Source organism: Sus scrofa, chromosome 2 (genome assembly GCF_054392235.1).
Source record: "Sus scrofa isolate SSC_HxYL_T2T_F1_AM1 chromosome 2, Sscrofa_HxYL_maternal_Yorkshire_Landrace_v2.0, whole genome shotgun sequence".
Taxonomy (NCBI): domain Eukaryota; kingdom Metazoa; phylum Chordata; class Mammalia; order Artiodactyla; family Suidae; genus Sus; species Sus scrofa.
Genome location: NC_139384.1, coordinates 7501980 through 7516594, shown reverse-complemented (window position 1 = coordinate 7516594; position 14615 = coordinate 7501980). Strand labels below are relative to the sequence as shown.

At 58.2% G+C, this 14615-nt stretch overlaps 1 protein-coding gene across 50 annotated transcripts in view; it reads right to left on the bottom strand.

Moving 5' to 3' along the window:
- The window catches only part of NRXN2 (neurexin 2), a 100124-nt gene that overhangs the window by 45966 nt on the left and 39543 nt on the right, over positions 1 to 14615 (bottom strand). For all 50 annotated transcript variants that reach the window (XM_085009947.1, XM_085009948.1, XM_085009930.1 and 47 more), the window contains 4 exons: positions 12142 to 12303; positions 11071 to 11509; positions 6177 to 6563; positions 5797 to 6000 (listed from right to left, as the gene is read on the bottom strand). In XM_085009947.1, the coding sequence (XP_084866073.1) occupies positions 5797 to 6000; positions 6177 to 6563; positions 11071 to 11509; positions 12142 to 12303 (1192 nt within the window). The remainder of the gene's footprint in view (positions 1 to 5796; positions 6001 to 6176; positions 6564 to 11070; positions 11510 to 12141; positions 12304 to 14615) is intronic.

The following is a 14615-nucleotide window of genomic DNA, read 5'->3' as shown; positions in this document are numbered from 1 at the left end:
GGCAAAGCTCTTCTCTTCCAGCCTCGGCCTCCCTCCCTGTGAACTGAGGGGCTTGAACAAGAGGCTCCTGAACTGAGAGCAGGAAACAGGTGTCCACTGGGCTAGTCCTTGCCTCTCAGAGAGGGGCAGTGCCCAGCCCTCTGTTAATAGCACTGCCCTGCCATCCTGCAGCTTCTCCCAGGACAGGCTCTGCCCACCACCCCAAGGCCCAGGAGGCAAAATGGGGTGGGGGCGCCTGACATCCCTGGGCCCCCGAAGGTTCCTGCAGTGGAGGTAAAAGGTTCCCCTGTGGCTCTGGGGGCACGGGCCCCTCGGGCAGTACGGCTGAGCTCCACACGCGTTGTCAACCGCAGCAGAAGAGTGGGGGGGAGCATCCGGGACCCTGAACCACGGCCTGGCACCAAGGAGGGGAAGAAGGAGGTCAAGGGGCGGGTACAGGGGGAAGTCAGAAATGACTGGGAGAGGAAGGAGGTGGAGAAGGTGCAGAGAGAAAAGAGGAAGAAGAGGGGAGCAGAAGGAAGGAGAAACTGGACCAGGGGGAAGAGGAAGATGGTGTGGGAGGGCAGAGGGGTGGGGGCCAGGCCAGGAGTTGGGTCACGGGTGCTCTCTCGGGGCCAGCAGAGTCTTCACCAATGAAGGGTCCAAAAAAGAAAAAAGGGAGCTGGAAGGGCAGGCTGATTCCCTGTTGGAGAAAGACCCAGAGGGGAGAAGTTCTCCCCCTCCCCTGCAGGGGAGCACCGGGAAGGGGTGGGGCCGTCTGTCCAGAGAAGAGGTGTCAGCTCCAGGCCCACCCCCTGCACTGAACCCACCCTCAGGAGCCCCCACTCCAGTGCGGTTCAAGGGAGCAAAGTCCCCTTGAACACAGGCACCCTGGGAGGCAGCCAGCACCATCCCAGAGGAAAACCAGGAGCCGCAAGTAAGTGGGAGAAACCGCTCTCAGGTGCACACACCCGCCCAGAGCACAGCTCAGGGAGCCTGAGCTGCTGTCCTGTCCACTAGTCACCTGCGCCTCCAGTTCAGCACACGGACAGAAGTGACTGCTCCGCACAGACCCACCGAGGGCCCTGGCTGGACGTGGAGACCAGGGTGATGGTATGAACGTGTGATAAGACAGATGAGGAAAAGTCGTCTGCATGGAAAAGAGCCCAGGGAAAGAAGCCAGGCTTCCCGCTCCTCCCCCCACCTGCTCCCCTCCCCGCACCAGGCCCTGCGGATTGGAGACCAAGGCTCCTCGGAGCAGCAGGAGCCCCCTGGCTGGAGTCTCGGAGGTGACACTACAGAGTGGCCACGTGCCCTCCAGCGCAGCCCTGGTTCAGAGCTGTCTCCCCAGCAGCCCAGCCTCAGAAGAGGCTCAAGAACTACTGAACAGGAGTTCCCGTTGTGGCGCAGTGGTTAACGAATCCGACTAGGAACCATGAGGTTTCGGGTTCGGTCCCTGCCCTTGCTCAGTGGGTTAACGACCCGGCGTTGCTGTGAGCTGCGGTGTAGGTTGCAGATGTGGCTCGGATCCTGCGTTGCTGTGGCTCTGGCTTAGGCTGGTGGCTACAGCTCCGATTTGACCCCTAGCCTGGGAACTTCCATATGCCGTGGGAGCGGCCGAAAAAATGCCCCCCCCCCAAAAAAAAAGAACTACTGAACAGCCCCTGGTGGGAACAAGGCAGCATCCTGTGGCCCCAGAGATTGAAGGGCTTTGGAATGTAGTGTGCATGCAGCCTGGCTTACAGCGCACTCGAGGGCAGAACTAGGACCACGAGTGGGAATCTTACAAGGGGAGGCCCCACCAGGAAGGAGTGACCCAGTGATGAGAACCATCTCAGAGGTGGGGCGCTCCTGGTGCCGAAGGCTTCTGAACAGAAGTGCCCTGTCGTCGGTGGCAGCAGCACAGGGGAGGCACAGGCAGGGCGGGCTGATGGAGAGGATTTCTAAGGGCCCCTCCATCGTAGAGGCTTTTTAATTACAATGCACCCTTCATGTCTATGTCACTGAGAGCTGGGACCACCCTTGGCCAACTGCTGGTGGGGCAACTGGGGTGGGGGTGGGGGGTTGACAAGGGCAGGCCAGGCTGGGAACTGGTTCCGGAGGCCATGCCCAAGGGTTGAAGGAACCCAGGAACCCAGGTCACACTGGAGCAGGGCGAAGAATCCAGGGCTCTACAGTCCTGTAGGGACCGAGACCAACCATCCTGCTCGGGGACCACAGATAGCACAGCTCCGGGAACTGGCCCAGGGCCTGTGGACGTGGTGGAGGCCAGGCCGGGGCAGGAGGCACAAGCCGGTTTCTCTGGCATCCTCTGGAAGGAGGCAGGTGCCTCAGGCCTTCTCACCTCTCTCTGGACCAACAAACAATGGGTCACTGCTGGAGGCTGGCACTGGGCACCTCCCCCAGGAGTCCCGCCATGCGGTCACAGGCAGCTCCGCGCTCTCTCTAGGACCCCAGCACCGAGTCCACTACTCCAGGGAGGACCTGACGAGCTGCACAGCCGCCTGCGGAAGCCTGGCTTCCCTCCCAACAGGGTGAGACCACGAGACCAAAGACCAAGCAGACCAGGCTCCTCTCCATCCTCTGCCAGTGAGTCCAGACCAGGCCTGGGGCCCAGGCTGGCCAGCAGGATGGTGATCAGAATGGGGCTCCGGAGCTGGGGGCCCGATTGGGTCCTGCGATTCGTAAGCAAGCCCCGGGCCTGGCTCTAAGCCTAGGTCCCCATGCCAGTACGATTCCCCAGCCCCCAGCCCCCAGTCGGCTGGGCCCATCTCCATGCGTGTCTCTCATCTACATAATATCTTCACTCTCATGATTCCACTGGAGCCTCAAAACCACCACAGAAAGGAGGCAGAGTGAGGATTCTTACCCCCATTTTACAGATTAAAAAACAGGCTCAGAGAGGGACAATGACTTACCCAACAGCCAAGGAGGCCAGGGCCAGAACCCAGATCTTCCAGCCCTGGGCCCAATGCTCTTCCCCTTGCAGCCTGAGGCTTGGTGGCTGGGTGTGGACCACCCGTGTGTCTGGGTGGCTCACACAACAGCCCCACAGCTCCCTGTACACACATCACCTGGTATTTGTGGACTGATGCATGTGCGCCAAGCAGCTGGTCACAGCTTATCATGAGCCGTTAGAGACGGCAGCTCTGGGGATGGAGCCGGGCACAGCCAGTCATGAGAGGTGCTGGGAGGACTGTCCTGCTGGCCACCCTGTCCCCTAACTTCTAAGTACTTATGTGGCACAGAGAGTGGCATGTCCATGGGAACGAGAGGGTAGATCCTGAGGGTGAAAGGCTCTGAAGGGAGTTCCCATTATGGTGCATTGGAAACGAATCTGACTAGTAACCATGAGGTTGCGGGTTCAATCCCTGGCCTCACTCAGTGGGTTATGGATCCAATGTTGCCATGAGCTGTGGTGTAGGTCACAGACGTGGCTCAGATCCCATGTTGCTGTGGCTGTGGTGTAGGCCGTCGGCTACAGCTCCAATTAGACCCCTAGCCTGGGAACCTCCATGTGCTGTGGGAGTGGCCCTAAAAAGCAAAAAAGAAAAAGAAAGAAAAGGCCCCGAGGACCCACCCACTAGGGTGCACTGTCCTGGTCGAGGCTGCTGCATCCCGTCTAATCTAAAGCAACCCCAGCAGGGAACCTAAGACCGTCCAAATGAGGAAGAGGCATCTGCCATCTCTGCCGAAAGAAGGCCCCAGGTTTCCCCTGCAGTGTCCGCACCAGACACAGGGCCACGTGCTCTACCACACGGAGAACACACACGTCCGAGGCAAGGGGTAGCAGACCTGGCTACACAGACCTGCGCAGTCCGAGAGGCATGGGGCCACTCACGGGGTCCTAGGCTGGTGTCTTCCTCCTGTGACCGTTTCAGAGGTGCCAGGGGACATTGTACGGACCACGGAAAGCTAGCCGAAAGCTGTCTCCCATTCCTCTTCCCTCTGCCACCCACCACCCATTGGCAGTGATCATGGTTGGAAGCAGAGCTTCGGGGAAGCTGAGGCTCCTCACCTCTGAGGCCCTGGCCACCTGCACAGCTCCCACCTCCAGCCCCTGCCTCACTCGGCAAATCCTGTCCTAGGAGTGCAAAGGCCCGGTGGCCCAAAGGGGAAAGGACACAGTATACATTTATTAGCAGGGTTCCCACTGTGGCCCAACGGGATAAGCAGCATCTCTGTAGCACCAGGACACAGGTTCGATCCCTGATCCGGCAGCCGGTTAAGGCTCTGGCGTTGCTGCAACTGCGGCTTGGACCCGATCCCTGGCCTAGGAACTCCATATGCCGTAGAGCGGCCCAAGAGGGAAAACAAACAAATAAATAAATACACAAATAAATGTACGAGCGAGGTAATGGGCCCCTACAAGGCCACCATCTGTCCCGCAAATGCCCTGGAGACGAGCATTAGGATGAGACTCCAGATCAACACTTAAAGCTCAAAGCTCCGAGGTCTCACCAGCTGAGGATGCTAATCTGCTCAGGAGAGCCCAGCTTCTCTTTCAAGACCAGGCCACAACCAGGGACCCCAGTGGCCTGAGTCTTCCCCATGCCACAGGCCCTCGGATGCTACACCTCTAATGCTCAGAGGCTAGTCAGAAGTGGAGAGATGTGACCCTAGCCCGGGCAGCTTAGGACCTCAGGCCTCAATGTTCCCCTGACTGAAAGCTCCATGAGGGTGGGACCGCGTCTTTTTTTTTTTTTAAGGTCGCACCCAAGGCATGTGGAAGTTCCCAGGCCAAGGACTGATCTGTCACTGCAGTGACAATGCCAGATCCTTAACCCACTGCACCACCAGGGAGCTCTGGGACCTCATCTTATTCACTTATACTATATCTTATCTTATACTATATACTATATGTCTTATGCTATATCTTATACTATAGCCCTGGGTTGAGAATACACTGGCACCGATAAGGTGACCCATCAACAGTAGCTGAATGAGTGACCCTGCTCTGTTCCTTTGGGTCCTGCCCATGAGAGCTGAAGCCCACAGAAAGCCCACAGAGCCTCATGGTGCCACCCACTCGGATGCCCCAGGGACCACCAGGTGAGGTGGAACCACACCTTCTCCAAGTCGTGGCAAAGGCATGGAGCATCTGGAGGCAAGAGTTCCTGTTGCCCCCACCCTCCAGCCCAGCCAGAGGCACAAGAAAGCACAGAACTTCAGGGCAAATAGCCTGGGTTTGAGTCCCAGCTCCTCTCCGACCATCATGAGCTCTGTGATGTTGGATGGTCAGTATGCAGATTTCACAGTCTATGAAATGGGGACAGCTATGGGGACTCACACGTGAAAGCAGACAAGGAGATGACATGTCCCCACACGTCTCCCTGTGCACCTACGCATACACACACAGTCACAGCTCTAAATGCAGAGCAGACGAGGGCGGCTGTTTGCGGGCCAGGTCTCCGGATCTGCCGCCACACTGAGCTCAGGCTGAGCACCAGTAGGCGTCTGCGAGTGCTTCTCAAGTGAATGAACCAGCGGATGAGCAAGCAGATGAGCCCACAGCAGGGAATGAGCTATGTCCTTACGTGTGTGACGCCTCCCGAGACCCGGGAGTCCCTGGGTGGGGAGGGTAGTTGTCACACCCTAGACACCCTCGGGGTCCCCCTCCCCACGGTGCTGCTGAGCGCGAGGCATCGCCCGACACTGTGTGCCCTCGCTGGCACCAAGTTCGCAGGGGCTCTGACTCCGGCTGGCACCTGCCCACCTCCAAACTCTTGCTGGCGCCACCACCAACTTCTCCAGACAGAGGGGGTGTGAGTCAGAGGCAGGGGCGGGGAAGGGGCGGGGCACGGGCGGGGTGGTTACCGAGGTTGACAGTGAGCTTCATCTGGCCCCCGTCCAGCTCCAGACGCAGGGTGTCAGCGGACTCCCTGGAGGTGGTGGCCATCATGAGCCCGTAGGCGCGCTGGGACATGAAACGCAGAGACACGTCCTCCGCCTCGGTGTGCATGGCGTTGGGCAGCATGATCTTCATGTACATGGAGCCGTCGTAGCTCAGGACCGTAGCCTCTGCCCCAGGAGGTGGGGAGCAAGAAGGGGGGGAACAGGCAGAGGCCAGTGGAGGGAGAGAGGAGACGGAGAGAATCATTACAAAGACGGCACGCCCCGGCGGCGCGTGGGGGAGGGCGCGCTCAGGAGCAAGGGGCACGGGATGGCAGGGGCGCGGGGCTGAAGGCCAGCCTCACCTCTCTCACACACCCGCCCCAGGAAGCCGGTCCCGATGCAGTCGCAGACGAAGCGGTTCCAGCCCTCTCGGCAGAGGCCCCCGTTGCGGCAGGGAGCCGAGGCGCACTGCTTCAGCGTCTCCCGGGAGCAGAAGGGGGCCACGCCCACAGCCCCCTGCGCCTCCGCCAGGCCCCGGAGGTCGCGGCTCCGCCCGTCGATGAAGAGGTCCCGCACGCAGCCCACGTAGCCGGCCCGGAGCGCCGCCGTCCACACCTCCGGGGGCAGGGGCAGGTCCACCCGCCCGCCCTCAGGGAGACCGCCCAGGTAGAGCTCGCTCTCCAGGTCCAGGATCTCGCTCTCCCCGGTGGCCAAGAAGGGCGTGCTGCGGCTGTTCACCGAGATGGAGCCTGCGGATCGGATCGAGGGGGAGTGGGCCTCCGTGGGGAAGGCAGGACCTCCAGGCACCGCCGCAGGCCCAAAGGGATGCCCCGCCCCGCACCCTGCGAGCGAGCGGCAGGCCCGGGCTGCGGTCGCTGCCTGACAAAGGTTCCCAAGGTCAGGAACGTGTGTGAGCCAGCCCCAGCCCCGCTGCAGTGTGCCCTGCGCCTCTGTCCAGACTCCCCCTTCCCACCTGAGCCAGTCCTCGGAGGATGTACAGGAGGTGGCCATGCCGCCTAGGGGACATCACTCGCGTGTCTTCCCCCGGCCCTTAGACCAGGAGCCAGAGGCAGAGACCCCCAAGGAGGCTGAAAGGCCTGAATCCAAAGGGTTCCCCCCCACCACCGCTACCATTTATTGAGCTTCTATGACAATATGCCAAGCACTTAGCACTTCTCGGGCATCACTTAAGGCTCACAGTAACCCTATGAAATTGGTCCTTTACAATCCCCTTTTGAAATGGCAGACAAGGCTTAGAGAGGCTGGGGAAGCTGTCCATCGTGCCACAGCCAGCAGGGAGCAGAGCCAAAGTAACAGAGGCCACAGGACCCCAGAGCCTGTGTCCTCCAACCCCAGATCTGGAGCCCCTCTCTGGCTGCTGGCTGGACAAGGTCGATCAGCTCCTGGAGCCTGAGAGACAGGATGGCAGCCAGGAAAGGGAAACCAGGCACAGAGCTTCTGAATTGTATGAGTTCTTTGGAAGTAGAGGCTGGTTATCTTAGGAAAAAAAAAAAAAAGGATTTGGGATCAGGTGGGAGCTTCCAAGCCTTTGCTGAGGTCTTAGGAAGCTGAAACCTATACATTAGAATCTTTATTCTGTTTGTAATGTTTATTCCATACATTCTTCTTCCTTTCTCACGTTTGGAAGAATTCTCTCTTTTTTTAACTTAATTTTTTTTTGGCCACACCCAAGACATGTGGCAATCTGGCCCAGGGATTGACCTCACGCCACAGCAGCAACAGGAGCTAGGGACACTCCAGGAAGAATTCTTCAAAAAATAAAAATAAAGGGAGTTCTCTTGTGGCACAAGGTTAAGGAGCCAGTGTTGTCACTGCAGTGGGGTAGGTTCAATCCCTGGCCTGGGAATTTCCACATGCAGTGGAAAAAAATAAGTTAATTAAACATTATTAAATTTTTTAAATAAAAATTAAAACCCCATCCATCTTAGTGGGGTTAGAGAGAGGTAAGGATGGTTTGGACATGCTCGGCTGATCAGGCAGAGTCGGGGTGGGGCAGGAGGACACTGAGCATGGGCACTAAGTGTGGAGCTGAGAGGGAGCAGGATCAGAGCCTCCTCTACAGACATGGCTCCTCATCTGGGGCATGTTCTCTGCACAAAACCTTCCCCGCATGAGAAAGGCCCTTCCCTTGGGTCCCATCTTAACACCATGGTCCCCGGCTCGCCCTCCCCTGACAACGTGACAGCTCCCCACTCCCCCACCAGGCCCTCCAGGTGTGGCCCCCGATCACCCGCACTGCTGTCTGTAGCAGGTTCTCCAGATGCCTGCCCCACCATCCACCCTGGGCCTCCTAGACTTGGATCCCACCCAACTGGACTCTCCACAAGTGGACAGAATGCGAAAGGAGGAAGAGGAGGAAGGACGTGGTGGGAAAAGGGTGTATAATGGAGAGTCAGTAAAAGGAAATTAAAGTGAATACAGGGAGTTCCTGTCGTGGCTCAGGGGTGATGAATCTGACTAGGATCCATGAGGAGGCAGGTTTGATCCCTGGCCTTGCTTAGTGGGTTAAGTATCCGGCGTTGCTGTGAGCTGTGGTGCAGGTTGCAGCTGTGGCTCAGATCCTGCTTTGCTGTGGCTGTGGCATAGGCTGGCAGCTGCAGCTCCTATTTGACCCCTAGCCTGGGAATTTCCTTATGCCTCAAGTGAACCCCTTAAAAAAAAAAGTGAATACAGGTCTTGTTTCAAGGTCACACTAGGAGTTCCCTGTGGCACGACAGGTTAAGGATCCAGTGTTGTCACTGCAGCAGTTTGGGTCACTTTTGTGGCATGGGTTTGATCCCTAGCCTGGGAACTTGTGCATGCTGCAAGTGTGGCCAAAAAAAAAAAGAAAAAAAGAAAAGAAAGAAAAGGAAAGAAAAGATCGCTCTAATACATGGAAAGGGAACAACCCACATGTCCAACAGCAGGTGGATGGGTAGACAAAAGGTGGTCTCTCCACACAATGGAATATTATTCAGCTTTTAAAAAGAAATGCTGAAACAGGCTACAACTTGAACCTTGAGGACATTATGCTGCGTGACATGAGGCAGATACTAAAGGTCAAATAGGGTATGCTTCCACTTGTAGGAAGTCCCTAGAGTAGGCAATTCGTAGAGACAGAAAGTGAGGTAGTGATTCGCAGGCTCATCAGGTGGTTATCCGGGGCTGGGCAAGGGGAGATGGGGAGTTAGCATTTAATGGGGACAGAGTTTCAGTTTGGGGAAAATGAAAACGTCCTGGAGGTAGACAGGGGTAGTGGCTGCACAATGGTGTGAATGCCCTCGACGCCCCGACTGTGCCCTTAAACGTGATTACGTGATAAGCAATGTGCAATGATAATCACGGCAAATTCTACGTTATACATAAGTTACCACAAGAACATGTTAAAAGCATGAGAAAGGTGGAAGAGACCTTAGGTGCAGTGGTGGCCCCAAGTCTGTGCTAAGGTACAGGTGAATGTGGGCCAAGGGGATGGCCGAAGGGACGCAAGGCCCATCCAGGCCTGGCGGGTGGGCTCTGGAGATGGACTGGGGTAAGGGGACACTTCCTGAGCACAGAGGGGAGCCGGAGGCCCTGCAAGCAGACCTCTAGCCTAGAGAGTTACAGCTCCCCTGTGTGGACACCCTGGGAGGAAGGGGGACTCTGTGACGAGCCCTGGTACCATCATGACACAAAAGCAGGGGACAAACGCACTTACTGCACAGCCGGGGAAGGAGACATTTCTCTGAAGAGGAGAGAGGAAGAAGAGCAAGCCCAAGGAAGCCATCGCTTCTGGGAGCCAGGGCTGCCCCCTCCTCCCGGTGTGTGGAGATGGTCACTCCACCCAGACGAGAAGGCCTAGCACAGTGACAGCTGGGGGAGTGTGGAAATTTAGCTGACGTTGATAAGTGCTTCAATTGGATAATGTGTCAGTTCTCATTTGTATCAGTTCTTTCTCTCGTGTCCAGCAAGATGGAGAAAAAGAAGAGAATGAGGCATAAAACAAGAAGAGGATGGGAAAGGAAGACTGAAAAGGGAGAATGGAGGAGGGGTGGCAAGAAGCAGCAGAGGGTTCAAGAATGGCACCTGCACGACCCCAGGGCCCTCCCCACCTGCCACGGGATCATGTAAGAAACTTCAGGTGAGGTCTGAGCCGCACTGTCTGTGTCTCCCCACGGGAGCTCGGAGCTCCCTGACAGCAGAGGCTCTAGCTCACCGTGGCCCCATCCCAGCATCCTGGACAGCGCCAGGCACGCAGTAGGTGCTCACTAAATACTTGAGTGGTCATAAAGAAAGTTGAATGGATCTAGATAGAAGGGAGGTGAGGCTGGAAGGTTTTTTTTTTTTTAAGAATGGGATATCCACTGTCATGCATGGCGCCAGTGCTTTTACACGTGTTCTGTTTTCCCCTCTTGATGACCCCAGATTTTCTTTTTTTTTTCTTTCTTTGTATTGATTGACTGATTGATTGAGTTTTGTCTTTTGTCTTTTTAGGGCTGCACCCTCGGCATATGGAGGTTTCCAGGCTAGGAGGTGAATTGGAGCTGCAGCTGCCAGCCTACACCACAGCCACAGCAATGCCAGATCCAAGCCACATCTGCCACTACAACGCTGGCTCCTTAACCCACCGAGCAAGGCCAGGGATCAAACCCACATCCTCACAGACACTATGTCAGTATCTTTTTTTTTTTTTCCTGTCTTTTGTCCTTTTAGGGCTGCACCCGCAGCATATGGAAGTTCCCAGGCTAGGGGTCTAATCGGAGCCATTCCTGCCAGCCTATGCCACAGCCACAGCAACGCCACAGCAGAGCCGCATCTGCGACCTACACCACAGCTCATGGCAACACTGGATCCTTAACCCACTGAGCGAGGCCAGGGATCAAACCCGCAACCCCATGATTCCTAGTCAGATTCGTTTCCACTGCACCATGACAGAACTCCCTATGCCAGTATCCTAACCACTGAGCCACAGCAGGAACTCCTGACCCTGCTTTAATGATCCCTTTTATAGAGAAGGAAACTGAGGCTGCAAGGGCTTGAGTGATGGGCCTAAAGTCTCACACACACAGGGAGTGGGAGAGCTGAGGCGTGAGCCCAGGTCGGACTGACACCACAGGCTCCGTTCTTCCCACCAGGGCACCAGAGCAACAGGGACAATGGAGGGGCCGGGGGTGGGGGGTGTCCAGGGGAGGCGGGGAGGAGAACAGCCAAAGAGACTGTCAGGCTGGGTGGAAGGGGGCAGCCAGGGGAAAGGGGAAGGTCCAGAGACCTCCTGACCTTTGCGCCCGTCCCTCTGGAAGTCCACGTGGCACCACTCGCCGTCATTGACCTTGCGGCTGGAGGCCCGAAGCTTGATGCCCCCCGAGCCCATGTCCAGCAGAAGGTAGAGGTAGCCGTCCAACAGCTCCATGGCAAAGTAGTCGGCCCTCTGGGCAGTGCTGTGGCTGCTGGCCCCGGCCCCGGCCCGCCGGCCCTGGCTGAAGAGCAGCAGCCCGTTGGGCTCAGTGGTGCGGAAGTCCAGGGAGATGGAGCCAGTGCGCTTGGCGCTCCAGCGGGGCAGCGCCACGAAGGCCTCAGGGCTCTCGAAGGTCACAGGGTCCAGGGCCGCCACGTCCTCACAGCGGAATGACAGGTCCCCCTGCAGCTTCATCTTGGGGTCTCCTTCCTTTGCCAGGCGGGACAGTTCCAGCTTAAAGTCGTTATTCTTATAGACCACCTGCGGCGAGGGAGACGGTCCAGGATGAAGCAGCTCAGGGCTTGGGCACTGCTGCCCGGCGGCAGCCAGCCCCACGGGCCCCTGCTCAGTGCGCCAGACTGCTGTTCTAGAACCGCACGCACAGAGGCTGGGAACAGCAGCTCTCTTGCCCGCTCATCTCTCAGCCCCGTCTCCCTGCCCAGCACTGCAGTTCATAAGAGCAAGACAATCGCCACTAAGGTTTGGTTGACATTTTACCCCCTTGCCTGCTCCTGGAGACGCAGGTAAGGGCCCCTCGTTTCCCAGACAAGGAAACCAAGAGTCAGACAGATCGAGGCCCCGGCCAGGGTCACAGGACCGGTGAGTGGACAAGCTGGGCCTGGAATGCAGGTCTTTAGTTTTCACAACCATCACTCTTTCCTCTGCACACAGCTGCCTCCGGGGTCCTCTGGGAGAGGAGGGGAGCCTTTGGGGCTCAAGGAAATGAGAGAGGGGAAGCCTCTGGCCAGAGTCGACGGGCCTTAGGATTTGAAGAGGAGGCCTCCCCACGTGGCTGGAGGGAACAGAGGTCCCGGGCAGCTGGCCAGGTCCGACCGAATCACACGGAAAACAGGGCTCCCAGGCTGCCCCCCGCCCCGCCTGGCCCTACTCACATCCTTGAGACAGCCCATGAAGTTGTTGCTGACGGGCGAGCCCGGCAGGTCGGCCGTGTTGGGGCTGCCCCCGATGTAGAAGAAGTCGTCAGAGCCCAGCATGGTGTAATCCTCCTGCGTGTAGCCGGTGGTGGTCAGGATCCCGTCCACGGAGATGGTCACCTGCCCAGCCCCGGGAGGGAGGGAGAGACAAGGAGACAACCGGCATCAGCCCCCTGGGAAGAGCCGCGGGCGGGGCCAGGGAGGGGCCGGGGGCGGCGGGGGGAGGAGGACCCCCCATTTTTATGTCTGCTTGTCTCCGAGGAGGAACAGTGGGGGTGGGGAGAGGGAAGCGGGGAAGGAGGCAGCACAAGATTTGATGGTTCCAGGGTGGGCTCAGGCCTGCCCCCCGGCCCAGCTCGGCAGGCGGAGGCCTGAAGGGCGCGCCAGGTGCCCCGCGAGCGACACCAAGCAGCCGTTCCTGGAAGCAGCTCTGGACGACAGTGGGGGCCCCGGGGAGGGCCCCATAATGGCAGGAGACACAAGGTACCCTCACGCCTCTCCTCGTGAAGGGGTCTCTGCACTCCCACGTGAGCTCAGAGCGTTTTTCGGGGCAGAGCACAAAACGCTGGGCTCCAGCTGCCTGGCTCCCTGGCAGCTCTCCCTCCAGGGCGCGGAGGAGGCCTCCCCTCTCAGCCAGCGGGGAGGTGGGAGACAGCAAGGGGTGAGGAGCGGGGCCCAGATATTCCTGGGGGGTCCTGGAAGTTCCTGGGGGACACGTAGCACCCTTCGGGGCTGATTCCCACCACTACCCCCCACCCCTAACTGGAGGGTCCCCACTGGCGCTGGGTCCCCTTGCTGAGTCTCTTTCCTCCCCGGGTCCCTCTGTATTGGGGTCACCCTCTCTGCCTTTCACAGCCTGACCTCCCTTCTTTGCATCTGTCTGCCCATACTACCTCTGCTGCCCTAGGGATTCAGGGCCAGGCTAGGGATCGAGGTTAGGGGCAGGGCTAACGTCATGTTACCTGGACCGTGGGCTGAAAAACCAGACAAGAAAGCAAGGTGGGTGGGGACAGGGGCATAGCATACCTAGTGTCCCAAGGAAGTGAAAGGGGCTCAGTGGTGGCCTGGGGAAGGCAGAAGTGACCTTGGGGCACAGTGGAAAGTACAGGGAAATTTCCCGATTCCCTGGTACCAGGGCAATGTCCGCCTGACCCCTGGAAGGTCTGGCCATAGGAGCGTCCGCACCCAGCCAGGTTGGGGGGAAGGGCTGGGGGGCCACAAGCCTCCACTCTCAGATTAGGACAGTGAGGCTCCTGCGGGGCAATCGTGAAGCTGGCTCACGGAGAGTCCAACACTGCCTCTGCAGGGCGCAGCTCACCCCACTTCCCACTCCCCAAACAGGCCTCAGCACCTCCTTTTCGGGCAAAGTCTGGAGATTGGGGCCTTCCAATCACAGTCTGAGATGTCCCCACCACACCATTCCAGACGCGCAGGTCACCAGCCATCCTCCAGTGACTGGTCTCCAGGGCACCAAGGTGGCAGGATGGGGAGTGGGTGTTAGGAACGCCTCTGGGGCCGGGCGGAATGGGGGCGAGGGGAGCTTCCCTCCGAGGACCCTCGAGTTCCCCTCGTGCTGGAGCCTCACAGTAAGTGGGGTGGGGCTGAAGGGGCCCCATCCTGGGAACCATCAAACCTTGTGCTGAGTGGACCAGATTCAAGGACAGAAGTAGGGGTGTCTTTGTGGAGGGGGGCAGTTTGAAGCCTTTGAGCCTTGTTTTTAGGGAGAGCTGGTCGTTGCTGTTTATTTCTTCTTCCCTCCACCCACCCACCAGAGGTTGGGAAGTGGAGGTCTGGGTGGAAAAGGGAAGGGTCAGAGTTAGTCACAAAAACATGCAGACAAGATTAGAACGGGCAGAAGGGGGCTGGAGAAGGGGCAGAGGGGGGCTGGGATGCGGGAGTGGGGTGAGACAGGGAGGGGTGACCGGGGAAGGGGCCTCCATCCTGCCCTCCCCCTCCGCTCCTGGGGCTACACTCAGAGACCAGGAACTGGGCCACTAACTCGTTCCTGAGCCTAAGCCTGGTCACCCCAACTAGAGAGTCAGCTTCTTTTTTTTTTTTTTTTTTTGTCTTTTTAGGGCCACACCCGCAGCACATGGAGGTTCCTAGGCTAGGGGTCTAATGGGAGCTGTAGCCTCCGGCCTACACCACAGCCACAGCAACACCAGATCCGAGCTGTGTCTGTGGCCTACACCCCAGCTCACGGCAACGCCGGATCCTTAACCCACTGAGCAAGGCCAGGGATCAAACCCGCAACCTCATGGTTCCTAGTTGGATTCATTTCCACCGCACCAAGACGGGAACTCCGAGCTGTGGCTTTTGAAGGAGGGGCCCAGGGTCTGACAAGTCCCCATCTCCCTACTAATCCTAGCACAGTCCAGGGGACACATCATGGTCATTAAAGTGAATATTAAGTCGCCTTGCGACTCAGGGCC